This window comes from Candoia aspera, chromosome 4 (assembly GCF_035149785.1).
Source record: "Candoia aspera isolate rCanAsp1 chromosome 4, rCanAsp1.hap2, whole genome shotgun sequence".
Classification (NCBI taxonomy): domain Eukaryota; kingdom Metazoa; phylum Chordata; class Lepidosauria; order Squamata; family Boidae; genus Candoia; species Candoia aspera.
In genome coordinates this window covers 95,417,006-95,442,383 of record NC_086156.1, presented here as the reverse complement: position 1 = coordinate 95,442,383, position 25,378 = coordinate 95,417,006, and the positions used below count along the sequence as shown (strand labels likewise).

General features: G+C 37.6%; 1 protein-coding gene across 1 annotated transcript; it reads right to left on the bottom strand.

The window, feature by feature from the left end:
- Nucleotides 1-266: 266 nt before the first annotated feature.
- Nucleotides 267-23,986, bottom strand: LOC134496721 (vomeronasal type-2 receptor 26-like). Its single transcript, XM_063302430.1, has 11 exons — nt 23,947-23,986; nt 22,681-22,852; nt 21,324-21,612; nt 12,337-12,349; nt 11,951-12,050; nt 10,592-10,880; nt 7,824-8,757; nt 7,093-7,235; nt 4,058-4,285; nt 2,854-2,980; nt 267-1,168 (listed from the first exon to the last, which is right to left on the bottom strand). Exons 1-11 carry the CDS (start codon nt 23,984-23,986, stop codon nt 267-269), a joined length of 3,237 nt encoding a protein of 1,078 aa, XP_063158500.1.
- Nucleotides 23,987-25,378: the final 1,392 nt, after the last annotated feature.

The window sequence follows — 25,378 nt, the reverse complement described above, 5'->3', positions numbered from 1 at the left end:
GTTTTTTTAAATCCATTATTGATTTCCAAAAATGTTAGTGACATTTATATAAATATAATCATAATACAGTATGTGAAAATACTATCCTACAACCTGTTTCATATTCTACCTACATGTGCCAAAGACAGAGATCTTTTGCTAACTCCATTCCATTTAATGCCTACATATTCCACTAAGTAAAACAAGCAGAAATCCTTCTATTCTACTAAGTTACTCGAGATTAAAAGAAGAGAAATAATGAAAAGAGGAGTTTTGTGTGTATATTACTATGTTTTCCTCTTAATGAGTTGTTCTCTATTGTTTAGCTCTGGCCTAACAAGGATTATGTAACATTTGGGGAAATAAATGCAGCCTAGCAACCCAGCACTAGAGGCCAAAATGGAGAAAACCTCCACAGCCACCATGTATTTCCCTTTGGTGCTTAGGTAGGAGGGAACAAAGGAGAGCCACACACTGCAGAAGATCAGCATGCTGAATGTGAGACATTTGGACTCCTTAAAACTGCTGGGGAGGTTCCTGGAGAAAAAAGCTACTATGAAACTGGCAGCTGCCAGAAAGCCCATGTAGCCCAAGACACAGTAGAACATGGTAGCTGAGCCATCATTGCACTGCAGGATGATGTCCTGAATTTCTGAATGGGTGTCAGCATCAGGGAATGGTGGAAATGTGAGAAGCCACACTGTGGAGATGCCTGCTTGAATCAAGGAAGAAGAAAGAACAATGGAGGTGGCCAGTCCTCTTCCCACCCACTTCCTCATCCTGGATCCTGGCTTGGTGGCCATGAATGCCAGAACAACAGTGATGGTTTTTGCCAGCACAGAAGACACAGCCACTGAGAAGATGATGCCAAAACTGATTTGTCGGAGGAGACATATTATATTGCCAGGTGCAACAAGGAACTGCAGTGAGGAAAGGAAGCAGAGGAGGAGGGAGATGAGTAGAATGTAGGTGAGATTTCTGTTATTGGCCTTGACGATGGGAGTATTGTGATACTTTAAAAATGTTGCCAGCACCACAACTGTGCAGAGAGAGAAAAAAAGTGCCAGAATGACTAAACCTATTCCCATTGGTTCTTCATAGGACAAGAAAGCTATTTTCTTGGGAAGACAAGAATCTTGGTCCTCATTTGGATATTGATCTTCTGGGCATTTGGAACAGCCATCCCTGTCTGGAATTCAAGTATATATACACAAACATGTACATAAAATGTGCTATGGTAATTCAATTATTATTTTATGGTGATTCAGTTATTATTTTACTACACAGTTTTTGGTATGCTCTTTACCTGAAAATGAGCCTGCACTGACATTATCCATGTGGATACTCATGCATCTGGATCTTAGAAAGCATGAGCAGTCTTAATTAAGGGACTGTCTTTTGATGTTCCTTATTGTGTGGTTTAAATTGTACTTATTTACATATATATTTGATTTTGTTGTATCATATTTTGATGCAGCAGAATCTTGCTAGTTCCTCTAGTTAGTATTATTAACTAGAAATAAATATAGTGCGATTGTATTGCTCTCAGTTCATTTATGTTTAGTTTTGTCCATTTTCTAATGAACAAGTACCAATTTTGGTAAAGGAAATGAGGAAAGGAGTTGCCTTCTCCCCTTACATCACTGTTTTTCAAACTTGGCAACTTTAACATGTTTGGAGTTCAGCTCCCAGAATTTCCCAGCCAACACACTGCCTTACATTATCCACATCTCAAACAGTCTGAAGGTTTATCAACCATGTGGCATGGATTTTTTTTTAGAGACATAATATTTTATGTTAAAACAATGTAATCCTAATGTAAGAAAACTGAAAACTTTATTATTTTCTTTTAATTTACTCTGTTAATTGATTCTCTTCTTTTGCAGGGGCAACCAGATCAAGGTGGTTTTGTTTTTGTTTTTTGTTTTAAATGGGAAGGGGTATACATTTTAAATACATGAATAAATAAGTAAATGTGCCCTAAAGTATGTAATTTACTGTAACATTATATTGATGTGGCATGGATAATGTTTGAAGGGTCGATTGAGGGCACCCAATTCAGGTTTTAACCCCTTAGCTCTTTGCCCTCAAAGGGTTGGGATTCCTTCTTCTACTGACAATCTGCTGATTGTTAGTAAAGGTAAAGGTTTCCCTTGACAAAAAGTCCAGTCGTGTCCGACTCTAGGGGGCGGTGCTCATCTCCGTTTCTAAGCCTTAGAGCCGGCGTTGTCCATAGACACTTCCGGGTCATGTGGCCAGCATGACGACATGGAATGCCGTTACCTTCCCGCCGAAGCGGTACCTATTGATCTACTCACATTTTCATGTTTTCGAACTGCTAGGTGAGCAGGAGCTGGGACTAGCAACGGGAGCTTACCCCGCCATGCGGTTTCGAACCGCCGAGCTTCTGATCGGCAGCTCAGCGGTTTAACCCGCAGCACCACCGCGTCCCTTGCTGATTGTTACCTACATTAAAAAAATAAAAATGTATTAACCCACCCAGAGTCACTCTCTGAGTAAGATGGGTGGGGAATAAATTCGATATATTAATTAATTAATTAATTAATATAGTTATAGCGGAGTGAATGCTATTTTATTATGAAATCTATTTTATTAGTTGGTAGTATATTATTGTATTTCTTTGTTTTGCTCTGTTTTTGTCCTTGTAAATCTTGCTGGTGATTGACCAAATAAATATTATTGATTGATTGCCTGAAGTCTTCCTTTCAAAGGGTTGGGGATTTCTTCTTCTACTGACAAGCTGCTGAAAAATGAAGGTATATAACTTAGTTTCCATACTTATACATCCATGTTTCTGCCTGCTATGTCCTTCACAACCATAAACTTATAAATTCTGTTCATGATGCCTCTTACCCTTCTGGCTTGACATTTTCTCTTTGGGACATGGAAGGCAATCATAGCAACAAGACGGCTTCCCCTCCTGCTTTCTCCTAAAATAGCCAGGGAGGCAGCTCTCAGTACACACTGAAACAGGTAGGGTCTGCCCAAAAACAAAATAAGAAAGATAAGAAATTCAATTAGTTTTTTAGAAAGAAGGTTGTAAAACCTTGGTGGACTTTTATTCAGCAAATAAAGCTAATTCATAAACATCAAAACTATTCAAGATTGGATTCCACCTGCTGATCAACAACTTGTATAAATAACATGGTTACTTCTAATTTGGGAAATATTTTCGGTTCAGACCGTGCACCAATGTTATATTTATTTTAGTGGGACTCATCAAAACTTCCAGACATTTAATCTCTCACTCTTGGATATTATAGAAATTATAAACAAACTTTGCAAATTAATTTGCTATCAGATACGAATTTATCTAGCATGACTTCAATCAGTGGTATTAAGATATATTAATATCTTATATGTATATGAATATGTATATTCATATACATATATATATATATGTATATGAATATATGAATATATATATTTTTGTTGTTTATTCGTTTAGTCGCTTCATATATATATGAATTTATGAATATATATATATATGAATATATTCATATATATATATATATATATATATTGTGTGCTTGTGTGTATATGTATGTGTGTATGTGTGTGTGTGTGTATACATACACACACACACACACACAAACACACACACTATCCATTACAATAAAAGTCTGTAAAAGTGTTCTATATATTTCCATTTAATTTTTAAGCTTATCACACCTGCTATATTTTATCTTTAAATAGATAGATAGATAGATAGATAGATAGATAGATAGATAGATAGATAGATTTTGGTGTAATATATTTTATTGTTGTTAGCTACTCAGAGTCATTGAGAACTAAGTGGCATACAAGTTTAATAAACTATTATGATTATGATAATTATATGCTTGGAAACCCAATTATATTTTATGACATGTATTAGATCTCCCTGCTTTTCAGAAATGTGCAATTCCTATACTGCTTACAGTTATTTCCATTTGTAGACCAATAGACATCAACTGAAAGAATAAGTCTATAATATTATTTCTATGTTAAATAAAATATGGCTATTATTTGGATTTCATCCCACATTCAAGCAAAATTATCTACATTCAGAACCTACCTGGTTGAAAGTGCTATGCCAGGTGATGGCTTCCTCATGTATGGTGAACTTCTTGCCTTCAGAAGCCCAGGGATCCAGCTTCCCAACTTTCACTCGATAGAAGGATTGGTTTGGGAAAGTGATCCAGTTCTCAATATCCAGTCCTGTAAGCAGTTCTCCATTCTGACCGAAGGAAATTTCATCCCCAACACTGTTGTTAAATGCAATTCTTTTTAAAAAAAAGTGAAGCTGAATATAGAAAGAATATGCATTTTTTTTTAAGTGAGCAGAGTTAACATATAGAACCAGTTGATACTATATGCATCCCTTTGGTTCAAAATAGTTTACATGTGTGCAGATGCTTCCTAACCATAATGTGCTGGAGTTCCTCCATGTACTTTAACCTTTAATTTGGTTATCTGTCATCCTTGATCAAAATAATTGTACAGCAGTCTGTTCACTATTATGATATGGAAATAAATCTTGCCCACTAAATCCATACATCTGTTAATGCTCCAAAATACACTACATTAGACAAAAAAGGTTTAACACTTACATATAATATTGTGTTCACTATTCTTGGCAAGGAATTAAAAAAAAAACCTCATTTCATGCTATTATTAGTGATATCAACATCAGGGAGAATCTAATTAATTCAATATTTGAAACAACTGTTAGAATTAAACTACCGTAAATGAACAGAGGGGCTGAAAAAATGGCATGTTAACTGATGCTTTCTTTAGACTGAAAAAATAACAACATGCTTTTTTATCCAAGCACATTACAAGAATGGTTGGTGTGGGATGCAGGATCCTATTTGCCAAAATGTTTTCCAGATTAAGGAGAGTTCTTTGAGACTGCCCATGTGACTCCCAACAGCCACTTTTCATGAGTAAACCACAGGAATTGTCTTTGCAGTTTGCCTTTGGGTCAAGTGGCTGGGAGTTGAAGGAGGAACCATCTTTGCTCACAGTTATTAACGCAGCCATCTAAAGGACAATAAGCCCAATTGAGCCTCACTTCTTAATCACTTTGGTTTTGCTTGGTTTTGTTTTTTTCTGCTTAAAATGTTTAAGACCCTTCAGAACAGCAAGTTATACTGTATTTGCCAGGTGAGTCACCTTCTCCTTAGAGGAAGAACCTTTAATGTGTGTTTTTTTTAATTACTTTTTTTGGATTAAACAGCAAAAGGGTGCTTAGAGTATGGACTTTAGAAATCTTAACAACAGATTATGGGTTCAGATATATTTTGAATTATAATTTTAAATGCCTATAAAGAGCTATGAATTAATTAGAAGAAGTTTTCCCTTGGGGAAATGGAAATTGTTTATGATAAAGGGACTTTGAAGGTTGGACACTAGAGGGAGTTTGAAGATAAAAAAAATAGAGCAGAAATCTATAATAAAAACCTGGGAATATCTCTTTGCTCAGTTCTTTAAAAAAATAAATTGCTTGATAAAATTGACAGAGCATATTATAATGGAATTACAGAACAAGAACAACAGATGTTTTTGAATTTATTTTAAAGGAAGACTTAAATGTAACAAGTAATGAGAAAGATATGGAAAAAGATATGGGCATGCGAATGGAACTGATGGATGACTTATTTGCAAATGGAGATCTACAAATATTGAATCAAGAAACTGACTTGGGGAGAGAGAGAGAGAGAAATGATAGATAGATAGATAGATAGATAGATAGATAGATAGATAGATAGAGATAGATTGATTACTGGATATACAAAAGAGCTCTGCTAAAGTTTCAAAGAACTTTTTTAGAGGTGACAAAGAAAAGGACAACTTTTACTTATTGGATATACAGAAGAAATCTGCTGAAGTTCTGAAAGTTTTTTGACTTGAAACACAGATGAAGAGAAAACTAGCTCTGGTTCTCTTTTTGAAGGGGCTAAAATATACTTTTAAAAACTCAGGGAGGGAATACAAGGTTGGTTTATTGAACCAGGGTAAAGGAGAAAAATAGTTACATCTGGTTGCCTGTACTGGACTTTTGCTGACAAAGAACGATTGATGGAGCATTTGGAATTTGCTTTTTTTATTCAGTAGATGAGATATGGAGTGAAGAGAGATTATTTTGTATTTATAGATAGTGATAAGCTACTAAGATTGGTTTTATTTGCTGGGATGAAGGGGGAAGTTACTTCTTTCTCTTCTCTTCTCTTCTCTTCTCTTCTCTTCTCTTCTCTTCTCTTCTCTTTTCTTTCTTTTTCTATTTTTTCTTTTTCCCATTCTTTTCTTTTTCTTTTTTGTATTGGGTTTTATTCTTTCCATTTATAATTCTTAACTAAATTATTTGAAAAAAATAAAGATACTAACAACAACTATCAAGACCACCTCATAAAGTCAAGCTAAAAAACAAAATCAAAATTCCAAACCTAACTGCTAAAGCTATACCCTGCAGGAAAACATGAATGAAGCTGAATATGAAAGGTGGTGAGTATCCCCAGCCATCCACCATCCACCCTAGAACACAGTGTCCTCCAGAAAGGATTTAACTGCAACATACTGAATGCAAGCCAATTACAATTTTTTGCAACTCTAGAGGCATTGTTCAAAACAATTGGATTTGTTAATGAGGCCCCACATGAGGTTTTATCTTATTTTCTCTAGTACATCCATTTTATGTATTTTTTCTGAATATTGGTATTTTAAGGCATTTTTAAAAAAAGATCAATTGCAATAAAAAATCACCACGTGATGTGCCTGGAATCCTGAAATGGAATAAAGTAAAGGGTACTTCCGTGTCTTTCACAGCTGGTAAAGAGAAGACTAAAGCTGAAAGCAGTTATTAACTCACTTGAACTGAACATATTTCTCTATATCCTATCTTCAGTTCAAAATGTTCTTTGATACTTTGCTTGTGATTGGCAGTTTAGAAGCCTCACTGGATTGGAAAGAATGGGACATAGCCATAACTGCATCAACAAGCTTTTTTGATATTGCCTTGTGGAAAATGCTTTCATGAGATGGGGAGGGAATGCAGGGGAGGAACAGGAAGAGTTCAGTGATCAATAGGCCCATCCTTCAATCAGAACAAACCTTGAAAATATAAACATCACTGGAGCTTGTCTTCTGTAGTGCCTCGGTTTCCCCTTCAGACTTTGACTTGCTGTCAAATTCTGGGTACATTATGAAAATCTTCTGCAAAGCCTCATTGCTTATTTGGACATCAGAAATATGATCTGCCATTTTAAAGTTACACTCTTTTACCTTACATAAAAATAAGACTGCTATATATTTTAAGAATTGATGCAGAGACCACAAGGATTCTGTACCCTTGCAGTACTGTGAATCCAACCATCAATCCTTTCTCATAATGACAATTCAGTGTGGTTCTCTGTTCATTTGGTGCAAAGGCATACACCTTAGAACTCAGCACTCTAATGTGCTTCCTTCCATGCCACCCTGTGATTAGCTTTCCATCTATAACATTTGTTGGGATCCTGCTTGCATGTAGGTGGCAGTGTTGACTACTTATCCCAGGCATTCACTTACCAGCCTGGTATCCTACAGAATGCCTCTCTTCCTGTCTATTAGAGAGTGATTTTTTTTTCCTGTGCTGCACCATTTTTCTGTGGTGTACAGCACACTCTAGTCTGATACAAATCCCTCATTTCTTCATGTACTTATTCATATTTTCTGCTGTATATTAACAGCCATATCCTCAAGAAGCCCTAATCTGAGGCTTTCAAGCACATGTGTTACTCACCAAGTGACATATTCCTTGAATTTCTCCTTTCACTTACCAAGTAGCAAAAAGTAAATCTAACCATCTGTAAAAGTCAACAGGTATCCTTTTTCACCTGCAAATGAGGTCCCATTTCTAACAGGTTTGACTCCTGACAAAGTTACCTGCCATGGCTGTAGATACTGGAGATTCAGTTTCTTGCCACTCAGTGTTCTCCTGTGTGATTGTTGGCCCAACTGCATGGCATGTACAGCATATGCCACAGCATACACTGCATTGTATATACTGTAACTATGACTGCTCATCCTCATTTCAAAAAAAGGCCCAGGAAGTTTCTCCAGTTTCTCTTTCCCAGTACAGATGCCCTCAGTTTCCTCACTCACAAACTGATTTGGAACCACACAGCCAAAGGCCTGCTCCCACACATCTTTTATGAAACCATCTTGGTGAAAGAATAAGAAATAGTTTCTTGTCTGAAGAAAATGCTGGAATCCTTCAACTTCATTTGAGTAAGCTACAAATGTCAAAGCACCTTGGAGAACTTGGATATCCCAACTGCTCTGATAAAAGAATGAGGCAAGGCCCATTTGGTTGGCCACAATCCACACCTTACCTTTAGGCTTTATAGATACTAATTCCATTTCAGGTAGATATAACAACCATCTCAAATGTAGAACATAGTTATCATTAATTATCACAGCATTAGCTTTGCTGTTAATAAAAACATGGAATGTTTCCACCAGCCATTTCAGGCCATCAGACATGCTATCAAGATAAATTGGCCTGAGTCGTTCTAAGAAGGCAATACAGATGCCATGGAGCGAAAACTCTGAAAAGATTAATTGCTCAAAATTTGGTCCACCATGTCCTTTCACTAATATCCCAACCCAAGTCCACCTGAAATGCAAAAGTAGTTGAAGAATTCCCCTGAAATTGAAGTCTTCATCTGGAACCATGTGGTAATAGAAAGGGATTTCAGTTTTACCATTCATACTTGGAGTAGGGCCATATAGGAACTGTAGAAATAAAAATTGGATAGGCAAATTAAAAAAGAGAGAGGCAAAACACGTCTAAGAAAAGAAAATGTGTGTCCTCTGTTCTGAAATATAAGAGTTCTGAAATATCCCACTGTATGTCTTCACATTATTTATGTGCACAATATATTTATGAAACCAGGGTTGGCTTAACTGATCCTTGTGTTCCCTTACAGCTCCACAATTCTACAATTTCACAAATTCCAATCACTTTTCCACTTTAATTGGAGATTTCTCCTGTTTCTTCTATAGTGGAAATAATGTTTGAAAGGGTTTTGTAATCTGCTGTAGAACAATATAAAATCTGTAAGCTCATTGTTCTATAGATTCTATAAATAAGAATTTTGTCTGCACCCATGAACATTTTCTGTAGTGAGTCCTTCAGTCTTTAATGTTATATACGAGGATGAAATATCAAACAACAAGGTGTTTTCTTGTTACAGTACTGTCTTCCAGAACCTGCTTTTATGGAATCCCTGACATGCAAGATGTAGCCTTGGCTTCCTATCATCTGTCTGTCTGTCTGTCTGTCTGTCTGTCTGTCTACTTACTTACTTACTTACTTTTAACCTGACCCAATGCCAAAGGACTCTAAGGAGCATACATTATGGAAGAAGGAAATAACAGCATGATAATAAATAACTAAATAATTTCTTTAAAAAAAAAGCAACTATATAACAAGGAGGAGATGATACACAGAGATTGAAGTGTACATTGGAAAACTACCATGTGTTAATTATTTTATTGCAAGTTTGAAACACTAAAAGTTCCAAACTGCTTTCCTCTAAGACTTAAAAATCTAAGTTACCCATTACATTGTCAGGCTTCAATAAATGGATTTTGTTTATGTGCTCCTTGGTTCAACATGCTGAACTCTCAGTGGCTACACTGCATCTCAAAGGAGAGATCCATCTATTCCTGTCATCCATAGAGTCTGCCTTATCTGTTCTTCTCAGTTTAAGATTGAAATATTGGCGGAAAAGGGAGCAGCGTGAGGGAGGATGTACCAGAAATACTAAGGCTTTTCTCTTCTCTACTGTAAATGGCAGTGAGGTTTCTTGAGTCTGCCCAAATCTGTTGCAGAGATATTTCTTACACAGTGATCCAGTATGGCTCTAATATCAAGATTTATTTTCTTTTTCCAAAGATAAGTTGCTTTCTGACATTTGGTGCTTGGATACATTTCTGGAATGGATCCTTTGCTCATTCATATTTTACAACACATTTCTCTATGATTTCCACATATACCCTTCTTGAAATTCTACCACAATGAGCCTTGACTTGGAGTAGTACAGAGATTAAGGGGTGGACCAGGAGTGGGAAGACCCAGGCTCAAGTCCACCCTCAGCCAAAAGCTCACTGTGTAACTTGGGGCTCCTCACTTTGTCTCTCAGCCAAACCTACTGGTAGTTGGAAAGAAATATAGGAGAAAAGAGCACTATGTATGACTCCTTGAGCACCTGAATAGAAGACCAGATATATTTTATTTCATTACTCAATTTATATAAATAAAATCCAGAAAACTTGTATCATTTTTGCTCATCACAATAACAACTTGAATGGGAGGACTACAGAAATCCAAAGCTAACAGTTAATTTTTAATGTTTGTTTAATGGTTAATTTTTGAAAAGGACCTATCATTATATCAAATTCTGAAATTGAGTTCACATTGCTTTATGTTTTAATAAATACATTTTCTTAAATATAATTCATAGAGAAATGTATATGAAATTAAAAAATATCTTAAGGTCTTGAGGACCAACCTATCTGAAAATACAAAGCAAAGTGTGGACAACATATCATTAATGCACCTTACCTGTGGAACTTTGTAAGTGCCTAAAATATCTGCCATATCAAAAGAGATTGCAGGCTCAATAGCCCCAACAACTGATATGAGTTTGTTCAGGAGGCCACACTTGTAGTTGGGAATGAATCTGTTCTGACTGGAGAAAAGTTCCATTGTGGCATGATATGTCTGTTCCCCACCATAGCTATCATAGATTCTGAAGCCCAAGGTGATGTTAGGTAAGAGCTGGAGGTCTTCATTGATCATCTTCAGAGCAAATATCACAGTCAAAATATGCTGATAATACTTAGTCAGGATTCTGCAATGGGAATTATATGCTGTATCAAATGAAATTCTGTACCTAAAAAAGATAGTGACACTAAATTCCTTTAAAATCATGTCTTAGACAGCAACATTCACTCCTTCATGTTAACTGATTAATGGATCGCCATTCAGTTTAGACATTGTTTTCAGTGGAATAATCACTGGATTTTCTTGGGTTTGTTTACCATTTCAAAGAATTTTTGATTATGTGAAACTGAACCCAATGACTGTCCTGCATATAAAGTACATATTAAACTAGAGATGTGGAGTGCAATTGGATTAGTTACTTTTTATTTTCCTAGAGAAGGCTTCATTTTCATCAAGGAATCGCAAAGAAATGAAAAAAAGAAATGTTTTTGAATTTAGCCTGCTTTTTCTTTGCCTCGATGACTGCATACATCTTGTTGAGGCCACAGCAACACTGACATTTACAATATCACAAGTGTACTGTCACACTGAATGAATAACTGTCTGTGGTGCTATAGAAATGCTTTGCTAAACTTAGATGTAAAAACTCACTAGGAGGAGAAACTAGGAGGAAAAAAAATAAACAGAATTCATAAAAACAAACTGCTGATTTTACTAAGTAACACTGAGGGAAAGGCATTTTCCCCCCAACCCCCAAAAAGAAAATATTCAGTCCTGGATAAAAACCACATGTTTGGCATTTTCTTGTACTTTTCACTGAAGGAAATTATGCTGTACCTCGGACTGAATGGTATTATTCCTAAGGTTAAATGAAATTACGCTATAACTCTCACCCGGAGGAGTGGGGGAGTCTCTGCATTGTCAGAATCTGCAGATCATAAAATGCTGAATGGTCAGTTTAATTTCCCCCCTTGATTTAAGGAACACAGATTGTAGCTGTGAGTTTCCTTTACAGGGCACAAAGGAATAATACATCCTTTGAAAATCACCAGCTTATTAAGATTTTAGATGGAAAAATCCATATCCTCATCACTGCAGGTATTTGTGGTTCATACCATGAATCATTACAGCTATTTCACCTAGAGTGATATCATCATCATCATCATCATCATCATCATCATCATCATAGAGTCTTACAGGGGTTCACCAACAATCAAACGATGAGGGTCTTCTTCAAAGGTCTCTAAAACTTTAGGCACGAAGATAAAAGAACTAATTCCACCAATGATTAGGTCACCTGGTTGAAAATATTTATGGACAATCGGGACAGGATTTCTGATTCTACATTTTAGGATTTCAGCCATGCAAGCCATATGTGGCAGTAGCAGTAATAGAAGACTCAGTATAATCATATTAAATGATTAATCTCAGTTGACAGTTTCTCTCATTTCCATATAATGCTTAACAGTCTCGAAGAATGGATTAGTTTGAACTGAATCTCTCTGTTCCTGACATAACTCCCGTTCTGTTCTGAAGCTCAGAATAAAACTGGTTCTGAGATAGCATTTTGATAATGATCTTACCTGCCCCTAAACTCTGAGAACAGTATTTAAAAAAAGACATGAAATATTCAAACTGTTCATCAGCACTCAGTCCTCATTCTTTGTAGAAATAAATTGGCAGTCAGGCCTTTGAGAAGCAGCAAAAGTAATAATAGCCTTTTCGATAATTATAAGAGGGAAACAAAATTGCAACCTTTAAATTTCAATTTCTCCATGGAATTAAGAATGTGGCTTTCAGTTCTAAACACACTACTTGCAACTCCATCCATTAATGAAACAGCAAGGATGGAATGAGTTCACCCAGTCACCAAATAATGAAGGAAAAGTTTTTGAGATGAGAAGAAGTCAGATTACAGCAATGAATGAGGGATCCATCTTTGATTCTAAAGCCAGGCCAAACTGTGAAAACAAAAATTGCATCAGAGAACGTGAGAAACAAACATAACCCTTAGTTGCAACTCCTTAAAAACGTCCATCTTTCTCCAGGATCATGCAGTTGCCTCCCAAGTATCCCTGGCTTCTATGAGAATATGGTGCAATGAAGAACCAGTTCTGAATAGGGCCTAGTGATGACACTTAAGATCAACTTGCAATTTATTTTTAGGACTATGAAGTGAATGCCATTTGACTACAAGCAAAATATACAAATAAAATATTTACATTCTTGTACAGAAACCTCTGAGCAGACAGGGTGACTCTAACAAGAGACAAAATACTGTTCTCTCCAAACAGCCCCAGAGACCCGGCTGGCTACTGGATGTTGAAGTTTCCACATTAAATCTGAAGGGAGCCCTACACAGGGGCATTGCAATTGCCCAGGCATAAGTTAGTAACTGATATTCCGCTGTATGAGGTTGCACAATGAAATTAGCCAGCAAATTATTTATGTTTATAACTTTGCTTTACAAAGGGAAGTTCAAGAGCAAAACCAATATTTTTTTTAAAAAAATGCATATTCTAGTAAAGCTATCTAAAATCAAGGAGTATACGTACATTTATTTAAAAATTCAACTTCCATATTTTTCACATAACTGTGAAAGACTGTGCATTAAATGGTACCATTTATACAGTAAAAGTTAAATGACCAAAATAAAGGACAAAAGTCAGTTTTTGAGAAATAAATACATCTTTCTGAAATAAAGGACTGTCCTTTATCCTAACTAAAGTAGTATGGTCACTCTAGTCATAGCCAACATAGGTTCCAGAACTGAACATTCTGCAGGTCCCTCAAAACCAGGCTTTGCCTTTAGGCATAGGGGTCCCAAGGGACTGGGGAGATCTTTTGATGGTCCCCTTACTATGGCTAACATCATTCTCTCCTGTTCTTATGCTTTTTATAGTTTTTAATAACAGAAGGTTTTGTGTATTTATTGTTTTTTTTAATTAACTGTTGCATACCTCCCAGAGTTACATTTTTGTGAGATGGGTGGCCATACAAATATGATAAATAGAATATAAAATAATATAAAATATAGAGTTCAGTTCTTGTGATTTCTTGAATATATACATAGATAAATGTCTCTTTCCCCAGCAGGCCCAACTACTCTACCTGATGTAGCCTCTCAGTGAGATTGAGTAGCACTTTCTACTTCTACCAATTCTATTTCTACCTGCCTATGAGTGCACCATTGCTAGCCTCTGCTGTCTTTATCTGCCTGACTGTATTTCTGCCTGCTAGAGCTGGTAGAGTTTCTCAAATCTAGATGGCCTGCATCTGCCAAAGCCTGCCCATCTCTAAGCAGCTCTGGAAATCCTGGGTATTATATCTTCCAAAGGAGCTAAAGTATGTTGCCTACCTGCCTGCCTGACAAATGAAGCTACTGATTTCAGAACAATAAGCCAGCCTGGAGGTTCAATATACACCAGCATTCAAGAACAGATCAGGTCATTTGTTTGTTTGTTTGTTTGACATTATTCTATGCATTCCAAACTCAAGTGGAAAAATAACAGCTTACTTTATAAACAGTTTTGAAAGTTTTGATCTTTCACTTGGGATAGAAAACTTTCTGCATGATTTTAATTGTACCTTAACTTGAGCTCTTTTCTGAGCATAATGTGTTGGTTGCTAGGCCACTGTTTATCCCTCATTGCCTATTATCTTCGCCTGAAAAGACATACAGAGAAACATTTCAGGTTTATATTGCAATGGAAATGAGCTTTGAAGCTATTATCTATGTTATTTTCATATAATTTGCTAGGAGAAGCAGGAGGAGGAGGAGGAGGAGGAGGAGGAATACACTCTGATGTTTTCTCATAGTAGTCCATGCTTGGATCTTATTTCAGATCTTGGCTCTCAAAATGGCTTGAACTGCATCTGTTGTTTGAACTCCTGAATCTCAAATTCCAGCTCTTTTTTCCATATTAGATAGAATTAAGCTAGATGAGGAGGCACTTGGATAGAAAGTAAATTCCTATACATTGTACACTATGTAGGCAGTCACTAGGCAGTCACCAGGAGTCAAAAATGACTTGAAGGCATCCTCTCCCCCCCCTAAAAAAAGAGGAAAAGACAAAGACAAAGACAGAAGAAGGATTCTAAATATTTCCTATTAAACAATACCTCAATGAATCCATGCAGAGAACTGTCAATGTTTTATTTTAAATCTTAAATTGAAAGGGCACATTTTGAACAGGGAAAAAAACTGAAAAAGGGAAATTCTGTTACTCTTTGTTTTAGTTGTTTCTTCTCATTAGCTCCTGCTTGTTGCCTAGCTCAGTGCTCAGAATAATGATACAGTTTTTCGGTAAAAAATATGCAACCAGGAATCCAGCTCTGGAAGCCAGCATGGAGAAGACCTCCATGGCCTCCAGGTATTTTCCCTTAGTGCTCAGGTCATTTGGAACAAAGGATATTAGAGGCTGTTATTTATTTTTAATTGAATATTCAATCAATAAATAGCTTGAATTAGATTGGATTACCCTCAAAACTCAACTTGCAAAATAAATGTAATAACACTCTCTTCAAAAGAAACTGAATGATGGCTGATTCAGAGACTCTCAGTAGATACATTCTAAAATAGGATAATTCCACTTTTAAGACTGGCTAATTTTCTATTCATTTATCAACTCACAAAATAATTCAGGAGATATAACTATAATTGATAAAAATAATGGAGATTTCAAAGAAGTATTTCTAAAAGAGATAAATACTTAAAAGAGGAATCTTGTGTGTTTATTACTATTTCTTTCTCTTTATCAGTTGTTCCCTATTGCTTAGCTCTGGCCTAAAAAGGCTTATGAAACGTTTGGGGGAATATATACAGCCCAACCAACCAGCACTAGAGGCCAAAATGGAGAAAACCTCCACAGCCACCACATATTTCCCTTTGGTGCTCAGGTAAGATGGAACAAAGGAAAGCCACACACTGCAGAAAATCAGCATGCTGAATGTGAGACATTTGGTTTTGTTGAAACTGCTGGGGAGGTTCCTGGAGAAAAATGCTAGTATGTAACTGGCAACTGCCAGAAAGCCCATGTAGCCCAGGACACAGTAGAACATGGTAGCTGAGCCTTCATTATATTGCAGGATGGTTTCCTCAATTTCTGAATGGGTGTCAATATCAGGGAAAGGTGGAAATGTGAACAACCAACTGTGCAGATGCCTGCTTGAATCAAGGAACAAGAAAGAACAATGGAGATGGCCAGTCCTCTTCCCACCCACTTCCTCATCCTGGATCCTGGCTTGGTGGCCATAAAAGCCAGAACCACAGTGATGGTTTTTGCCAGCACAGAAGACACAGCCACTGAGAAGATGATGCCAAAACTGATTTGTCGGAGGAGACATATTGTATTGCCAGGTGCAATGAGGAACTGCAGCAAGCAAAGGAAGCAGAGGAGGAGGGGCATGAGTAGAAGATAGGTGAGATTTCGGTTATTGGCCTTGACAAGGGGAGTATGGTGATATTTCAAAAATGTTGCCAGCACCACAACTGTGCAGGGAGAGAAAAAAAGTGCCAGAATGATTAGACTTATTCCCATTGGTTTGTCACAGGATAACAAAGATATTTTCTTGTGAAGACATGAAGCTTGGTCCTTGCTGGAATGTTGCTCTTCTGGACACTGAGAACAATCATGCATATCTGGAATTTAAACATATAGGTTTTCTATGGTCATTTTCTTTGATCATTGCATTATTATGTCCTTTGGAATCCTAGGCTGCTACTACCCATCTCACTTTCTACTCTTGCATTTATGACTTAGTAAGAAGAGGTTACAATGTTATTTTTTTCAGTTAAGGGACACTTTTTTAGCAGTTCGAAAACATGCAAATGTGAGTAGATTAATAGGTAGCTCTTCGGTGGGCAGGTAACGGTGTTCCATGTAGTCATGCCGGCCACATGACCACGGAACTGTCTACAGACAAACGCCGGCTCTTCGGCTTTGAAAGGGAGATGAGCACCGCCCCCTAGAGTCAGACACGACATGGACTTAATGTCAAGGGAAACCTTTACCTTTACCTTAAGGAGAGGTTACAATGTTATTTTTTTCTGTTAAGGGACTCTTTTTTCATACTTATTATTGCATGCCTTACATTTTATCTAACATTTTGTCTTGTGCAGACTAAGCAAGAACCATGCTGAGACGAGGAAGAAGTCTCTAGTGTTTTACTACTGCTATTGTAGACAGAAAACCCTACCAAACTGAAGAAGTATGGGAAAACCCAGACAGATAAACCCCAAAAGTCAAGGCGGGTCTGTTCTGGGTTTCTTTGAATGACAGCTCAAAGTCTCTAAACTACCCATGTGTTTTCCCCCTTGGATAGGGGCCCTCTCCTGCTCACCATCAGTACTCATGACACTATTTTTTTTTGGGGGGGGGTCTATTTTGGTGTCATGTTTTATGGGGTAGAATTTGCTACATGATTCTCTGGACAATATTATTGAAAATAACATCACAAAAGGGTTCCGGTAAGGCGTGAAGAACTAATGCCCCACATTTTCTCTGCTCTGTGGATCACAGGGTGTATTACAGCCAAAATGGCAGCTGGATGTGGGATCTGGACTGCCAAGATTCTGTCTAGATCAAAGAGAGATCTTGAGATTACCCATATGTACTCCAGTTCACTGTATTTTGTGAGTAGATGGAAGGAATCAATGTTTTGGAGCCACTTGTGATCAGCTGGGAGTTACAGGTTCAGTTATGCTCTGAGCCATTAATGCAGCCTTATACAAACTCAAGGTTCAACAAAACTTCATCTTTTTAATCAATTTGGAGTTTTATTTTTTAACTTTTTCTTTAAGATTGAAAAACCTTCAGAAATACAAATTTACTGTTCGCTGAGTAAGATTCTCTTCAATCTGTTTAAGAGGAAAGGAAGTTGCAGTACATGTTTCCAGCTTTGTAAGATCCCTTTTTTTTTTTTTTTTTTTGCAATGTTGCAAAAGAATGATCATAGTGTTGCTTTTGGGAACTTTTCTTAAATGCTAATGGCTCAGATGACATTGATTTCTAGAATAACTTGATTTTATTTAGAAAGATCTTCTCGCATGGGAATATTTCTTTTGCTTACATTCCAAGCTGATATTGAGACCTTGAAAGATCATCATTAGAGGGCACAAGATGGCTACTTTAAAGGAAAAAAAAATAAGTTGACTTAGGAAATGCTCAGGTAATTTAACCCTATAATGGAACCAAAAGTTGTTACTGAAGAGAAAGAAGTGCCTTTGAAGATAACTGAAAAGGACTTTAAGGTGGACTTAAAAAATACTACCTATAAGAAAGAGATGGAAATATTGGATTTACAAATGGTATTGGATGATCATTTAATTTTTTTTAAAAAAAACATACAAATCATGTATCAAGTTCATTGTGGACTACCCTCTTAAACTGGAATATAAGAGATCTACTAGAGTTACTACATGGAAATTGCAAATGGATTTGAATAAAGATGACAAGCACTTTGAGAGAAAACACAAGGATACTAGAAAGCAGAAATTAGAACTTTATTTATGGGACTTTAGCAGGAAAACAAATACAAAATTGGTTTATTTGATTATGGTTAAATAATGAGTTCTTCAGCAAAGGATTGTTACCTTGTCGTGGTGCTGGAGCTTGAGCACCTCAATGATGCCATGAGCTAAACCATGAAGGGCCACCCAAGACGGGAAGGTCATGACAGAGAGGTCAGACTAAATGCGATCCCTGGGGAAGGTAATGGCAACCCACCACAGTATTCTTGCTGTGAAAACTAAATGGATCAGTACAACCAAAGATATGCCGGTATACCATCAGAAGATGAGACCCCCAGGTTGGAAGATGGTCAAAATGCTACTGAGGAGGAACAGAGGATGAGCTCAACTAGCCCCAGACGTGATGACGCAGCTAGCTCAAAGCCGAAAGGATGGCTAGTGGCCGACGGTGCTGGTGGTGAACGGCGAATCCGATGTTCTAAGGATCAACACACCATCGGAACCTGGAATGTAAGATCTATGAGCCAGGGCAAATTGGATATGGTTATTGGTGAGATGTCAAGATTAAAGATAGACATTCTGGGCGTCAGTGAACTGAAATGGACTGGAATGGGCCACTTCACATCAAATGACCACCAGATCTACTACTGCGGACAAGAGGACCACAGAAGAAATGGAGTAGCCTTCATAATTAATAGTAAAGTGGATAAAGCAGTGCTTGGATACAACCCAAAAAATGACAGAATGATCTCAATTCGAATTCAGGGCAAGTCATCTAACATCACAGTGATCCAAATATATGCCCCAACCACAAATGCTGAAGAAGCTGAAGTAGAGCTGTTCTATGAGGATCTGCAGCACCTACTGGACAACATGCCTAAAAGAGATGTTATTTTCATCACAGGAGTCAAATGACACCTCGAATTACAGTTAAGTATGGCCTGGGAGAACAAAACGAAGCAGGACACAGGCTGATAGAATTTTGCCAAGACAATTCACTCTGCATAACAAACACTCTCTTCCAACAACCTAAGAGACGGCTTTATACATGGACTTCACCAGATGGACAACACCGAAATCAGATTGATTACATCCTTTGCAGCCAAAGGTGGCGGACATCTGTACAGTCGGTAAAAACAAGGCCTGGAGCTGACTGTAGTTCAGATCACGAACTTCTTCTTGCACAATTTAGGATCAGACTAAAGAGATTAGGGAAGACCCACAGATCAGCTAGATATGAGCTCACTAATATTCCTAAGGAATATGCAGTGGAGGTGAAGAATAGATTTAAGGGACTGGACTTAGTAGATAGCGTCCTGGAAGAACTCTGGACAGAAGTTGGCAGCATCGTTCAGGAGGCGGCAACAAAATACATCCCAAAGAAAGAGAAAACCAAGAAGGCAAAATGGCTGTCTGCTGAGACACTAGAAGTAGCCCAAGAAAGAAGGAAAGCAAAAGGCAACAGAGATAGGGGGAGATATGCCCACTTAAATGCAAAATTCCAGAGGTTAGCCAGAAGAGATAAGGAATTATTTATAAACAAGCAATGCGCGGAAGTGGAAGAAGACAATAGAATAGGAAGGACAAGAGACCTCTTCCAGAAAATTAGAAACATCGGAGGTAAATTCCAGGCCAAAATGGGTATGATCAAAAACAAAGATGGCAAGGACCTAACAGAAGAAGAAGAGATCAAGAAAAGGTGGCAAGAATATACAGAAGACCTGTATAGGAAGGATAACAATATCGGGGATAGCTTTGATGGTGTGGTCAGTGAGCTAGAGCCAGACATCCTGAAGGGTGAGGTTGAGTGGGCCTTAAGAAGCATTGCTAATAACAAGGCAGCAGGAGACGACAGCATCCCAGCTGAACTGTTCAAAATCTTGCAAGATGATGCTGTCAAGGTAATGCATGCTATATGCCAGCAAATTTGGAAAACACAAGAATGGCCATCTGACTGGAAAAAATCAACTTATACACCCATACCAAAAAAGGGAAACACTAAAGAATGTTCAAACTATCGAACAGCGGCACTCATTTCACATGCCAGTAAGGTAATGCTCAAGATCCTGCAAGGTAGACTTCAGCAGTTCATGGAGCGAGAATTGCCAGATGTACAAGCTGGGTTTAGAAAAGGCAGAGGAACTAGAGACCAAATTGCCAATATCTGCTGGATAAAATGTTGTTTTTCATCCATCAGGGCATAGATTTGTGGTACTTTCATACAATGCTCTTGATAATATTACATTTCAGTGACATTCTTGCATTGCAAATTGGGTGCATTAGCATTCTCAGAATAATGTTTTCCATGAATTTCTTGAAATACAGGTCTTGATTGATGTATTGATTGATGTATTGATTGATTAAAATTTAGCTTGCTTTCAATTGAAAATCATCTTCAAGTCCCGCTCTCAGTAACCTATCTTGGAGAAAGGAAAGTGAGAAGCCTTGCATGATAAAGTTTACTGAGTCAGAGAATTACTTTCTAGCTCTTATGATTTATAATCATCTCCTGTTGATTCACTACACTATAATTTGTACAAGATACAGTACCTTAATATTATGCTTGATCAATCAGAGAATATTTTTAATAAAAAAAAGATAGATTAAAATTGAACTTGCTTTAAGTTGAAAATCATCTTCAAGGATTGATCTCAGTCACATAACTTGGAAAAAGGAAAGTGAGAAACCTTGCATGGAAAAGCTTACTGAGTCAGAAGATGATTTTCTAGCTCTCCTTAGTTGAACATCATGTTTCTATGAATTTGATTTAGAATCTTCTGTTGATTCAAAACACTACAATTTGTTCCAGTTCAAAACAATTGGGGGTTTCCATATAATCTCTAGCTATTAAGCAACACTCCTTTTGTCTAATTTCATTGGGCCCTTTCATAAAAGCCTTACAATCAGTCGAAAAAACCAAATGCATTTTCCACATTGTCTCAAGCTTTAATACATTGGCTTTCTTTGTATGCTCTGTTAATGACTGTAACCTAAGTATATCTCAGGCACACACAAGGATGTTTAATACTTACACAGATGTAAAAAGTTCAGAAAAATCTGGATGATTCATAAGATCTCACAGCTCACCATAAATCCTACCTGTGGAAGTTTGTGGATTCTCAAGATATCTGCCATGTCAATGGAGGTTTCAGAATAAAGAGCGCCAATGCCTGAGACCAGGTTGTTTTCGATGCCACATTTACAATTGGGGAGTATTCTCTTCGGAGGTGAAAAAAGTTCCATTGTGGCATGACAAGTTCTTCTTCTATCATAGCTGCCAAAAATACTGAAGCCCAGGGTGACATTGGGCAAGATCTGCGGGTTCTCATTGATCTCCTTTACAGCAAATATCAAAGCCAAAATGTGCTGATAAAACTTAGTCTGGACTCTGCAATAACAATTGTAGGTGTTAAAAGGAGCATCCTGTACCTATCAGAAGACATTTCAACAAATGTACAGTCCATTAAGACATGTTTTTTAAAACAACATTCCATGTGTCATACTATTTCAATACATATCAGTCCATTCATGTTGTTATGGAGTGACCCAGAATTAATTCTCAGTAGAATAGTCCATTAATTTTTCCCTGTGTCCTTGATTTTGTTATGTTTTTCTTAATTATTAGCTGAAATAAATCAGCTAAATGAAATTTAAACCCTGCCATGAACTGTAACTGAAGGAGTACAAATTATATGCCTGTCTGCATGAACATCCAGCAGAAAACCTGGATGGCTGCATTCTCCTTTTCTTATCTGCTTAGGTCATTTTCTCACTATCTTGCAAAGGATTTTGTGATTGCAGGGATTGTGACAGCTGAAGGCGGATCAGTGTTTGAATTGATATACCCTCACATCTTATGCTTGTGAGAATGAACCAACTGTGGCATATGATTAAACCTGTAAAGGATTTGAACTAAAAATACAAATATCTCAATATGTTAAAATTTTAACAAAAAATTAATGATGCCCTTCGAATCTGAACAATCATAACATGGTAACAGTACTGTATTTTATTAATGAGCTGACATAGTCATAGAAGAATATATTAGTGCATTTATTAAGGAAAAATAAATCAATGTTATAAGTAAAAGAAGCATTGTAAAAAGAAAATCATACTTACAGCTATAAAAATATACTAAAATTTCAGTACATCTTAGAAATATTCCTCAACAAACATGGGTTGCATTGAGATGCTTTTTCTTTTTTATCATGCTGAAAAATGTTGGTTCAACAGTAGCATTTCTGTGACATACTGTCAGGATCTCTTCATCTTCAGTGAGTCAACTGAAATAAATTAAATTGTTATTCCCTTGAGAACTACAAAGAAATTTATCAGAGCTGGAGCCGTTTAACAGCAAACTACTTTTTGTCACTATAACTAATGTTGCTTTGTGTAGGGTTATCCCAAATATAATCTGGAATCCTGTACTCCATGCAGTGGGGCTGGGGATACTTACACCCCTTCACCAATAAAAGAAAGATGGGGATCTTCAGAGAAGCTATCTATTTCTGTAGGCATGAACATAAGAGACATAATGCCACCAATGATGAGATCACCGGATTTGAAATAGTTGTGAGGAATAGGGAGAGGAGCACCAATAATGCAATTTCTCATGGGACATTTCCAAACTATGTGAGACAAAAGCAGGATTAAAATTAAAAAGTTCATTGTGCCAAATGTACATCTATAGCTGAAATTGAACAGCAAAGGATGTTTCAATTTTGAAGGAGCCAGTGTGAAAGAAATCTATAGTATGTGGAAGAAAAAAAAAAAATCAAGGAACGGGGGCACTGGGAAATGTGGTGTAATCTGGAAAGACTATGAAGCTAGAATTTCTAAGGGAAACTGTCTGCTCAAAATGGCATCAGGACAATGTCAGAGGAAAGGCAATGCATGTGGAGGGTCACGACTGATGGGTCTCTGTTGTGTGTGCATGTGTGTTTGAAACAAGTCATCCATTTCACAGAGAGTGGAACACATTTTGGGGGGAGTGGAGGGTCACAGTAGGGTGTTGCTAGCCTCTGCTGCCTTTACCTGCCTGACTGTGGTTCTGTCTGCTGTATTTGGTACAGTCCCTCAAATCTCTATTGATGGGTATAGAAATCTAAATGGTCTGCAGCCACCAAACCCTGCCTGTCTCTCAGCTACTCCCACGCTCCTTCCAGTGACATTACTATGGTATGACATCCCCTCAGAAGAGCAACTGTTAAATTAATAATAGATTAATAAGCCCAAGCCTTGGAATTTTAGGTTGCACTGAAAAGTGTCACTGGGCAACTTGTCACTGTGCACCTGGGCTACACAAATAAGGGAATGGTTGCCAAGAGTAACAATCACATGCTAAGCCTGGCAACCTAGAGAGCGAGCAGTCCAAGGATGGAAGCTGAACTCATATTTTCAACAGCTCATTTTTGGAAATCCTGGATGCTGGATCTTCCAAATGAGCTAGAGAATGCTGCCTACCTGCCTGCCTGCCAAATGAAGCTACTGATTTCAGAACAACAAGCTAGCCTGGTGCTCTGTGTAACCCAGGGATTAGGAGGTTTAAAATACACCAGCTCTCAAGGACAGATCAGTGCACTTATTTAATCATTTGTTCGTTTGTTTATTTAAAGGGCATTATTCCAGGCATGCCAAACTCAAGTGGAAAAATAAAAGCTTACTGCAGAAACATTTTTGATGATACCAAAGTTTATGCACAAATTATTTTCATATAATTTACCCAAAGGAGGAGGAGGCGCAGCAGCAAGAGGAGGATGCATTGGCACAAGAGATATACATTGTGATGTTTTCTCATGAGAGTACAGACTTGAAGGTCTTGAACAGCACATTGTTGATTAAACTTCTGAATCTGAAATTCAAACTCATTCTGCGTAATAGAGAGAACTAAACTAGATAAGCAAGCAGTTAGATTAAAAGTAAATTCATATATATATAGTAGACTGACCAGGCAGTCACCAGGAGTCAACAATGACTCAAAGGCACCACACCCAGCCAAAAAAACCTGAATGATGGCTGCTTCAGAGACTCCTAGTACATATATCCTAAGGCAGGAAAATTCCAATTATGACACCGGATAATATTCTATTCATATTCCACCTCAGAAAATAATTCATGCTGTATAGGTACAAATTAAGAAAATAATGGAGACTTCAAAGAAGCATTACTAAAAGAGAAATATCAAAAAAAGAAGAGTTTTGTGTGTTTATTACTAATTTGTTCTCTTAATGACTTGTTCTCTTTTGTTTAGCCCTGGTCTAAAAAGGATTATGAAACATTTGGGAAAATATATGCAGCCCAACAACCCAGCACTAGAGGCCAAAATGGAGAACACCTCCACAGCCACCATGTCTTTTCCTTTGGTGCTCAGGTAGGATGGCACAAAGGAGAGCCACACACTGCAGAAGATCAGCATGCTGAACGTGAGACATTTGGCCTCGTTGAAACTGCTGGGGAGGTTCCTGGAGAAAAAAGCGACTGTGAAACTGGCAGCTGCCAGAAAGCCCATGTAGCCCAGGACACAGTAGAACATGGTAGCTGAGCCTTCATTGCACTGCAGGATGATGTCCTCAATTTCTGAATGGGTGTCAACATCAGGGAAAGGAGGAAATGTGAACAACCAGACTGTGCAGATGCCTGCTTGAATCAGGGAACAAGAAAGAACAATGGAGGTGGCCAATCGTCTTCCCACCCATTTCCTCATTTTGGATCCTGGCTTGGTGGCCATGAAAGCCAGAACCACAGTGATGGTTTTTGCCAGCACAGAAGACACTGCCACTGAGAAGATGATGCCAAAACTGATTTGTCGGAGGAGACATATGATATTGCCAGGTGCAACGAGGAACTGCAGCGAGCAAAGGAAGCAGAGGAGGAGGGAGAGGAGTAGGATGTAGGTGAGATTTCGGTTATTGGCCTTGACAATGGGAGTATGGTGATACTTCACAAATGTTGCCAGCACCACAACTGTGCAGAGAGAGAAAAAAAGTGCCAGAATGACTAGACTTATTCCCATTGGTTCTTCATAGGATAAGAAAGATATTTTCTTGGGAAGACATGACTCTTGGTCCTTGCTGGGATGTTGCTCTTCTGGGCATTCAGAACAATCATGCATGTCTGGAATGTAAGGAAATAATTTTCCTAATGCTCATTTTCTA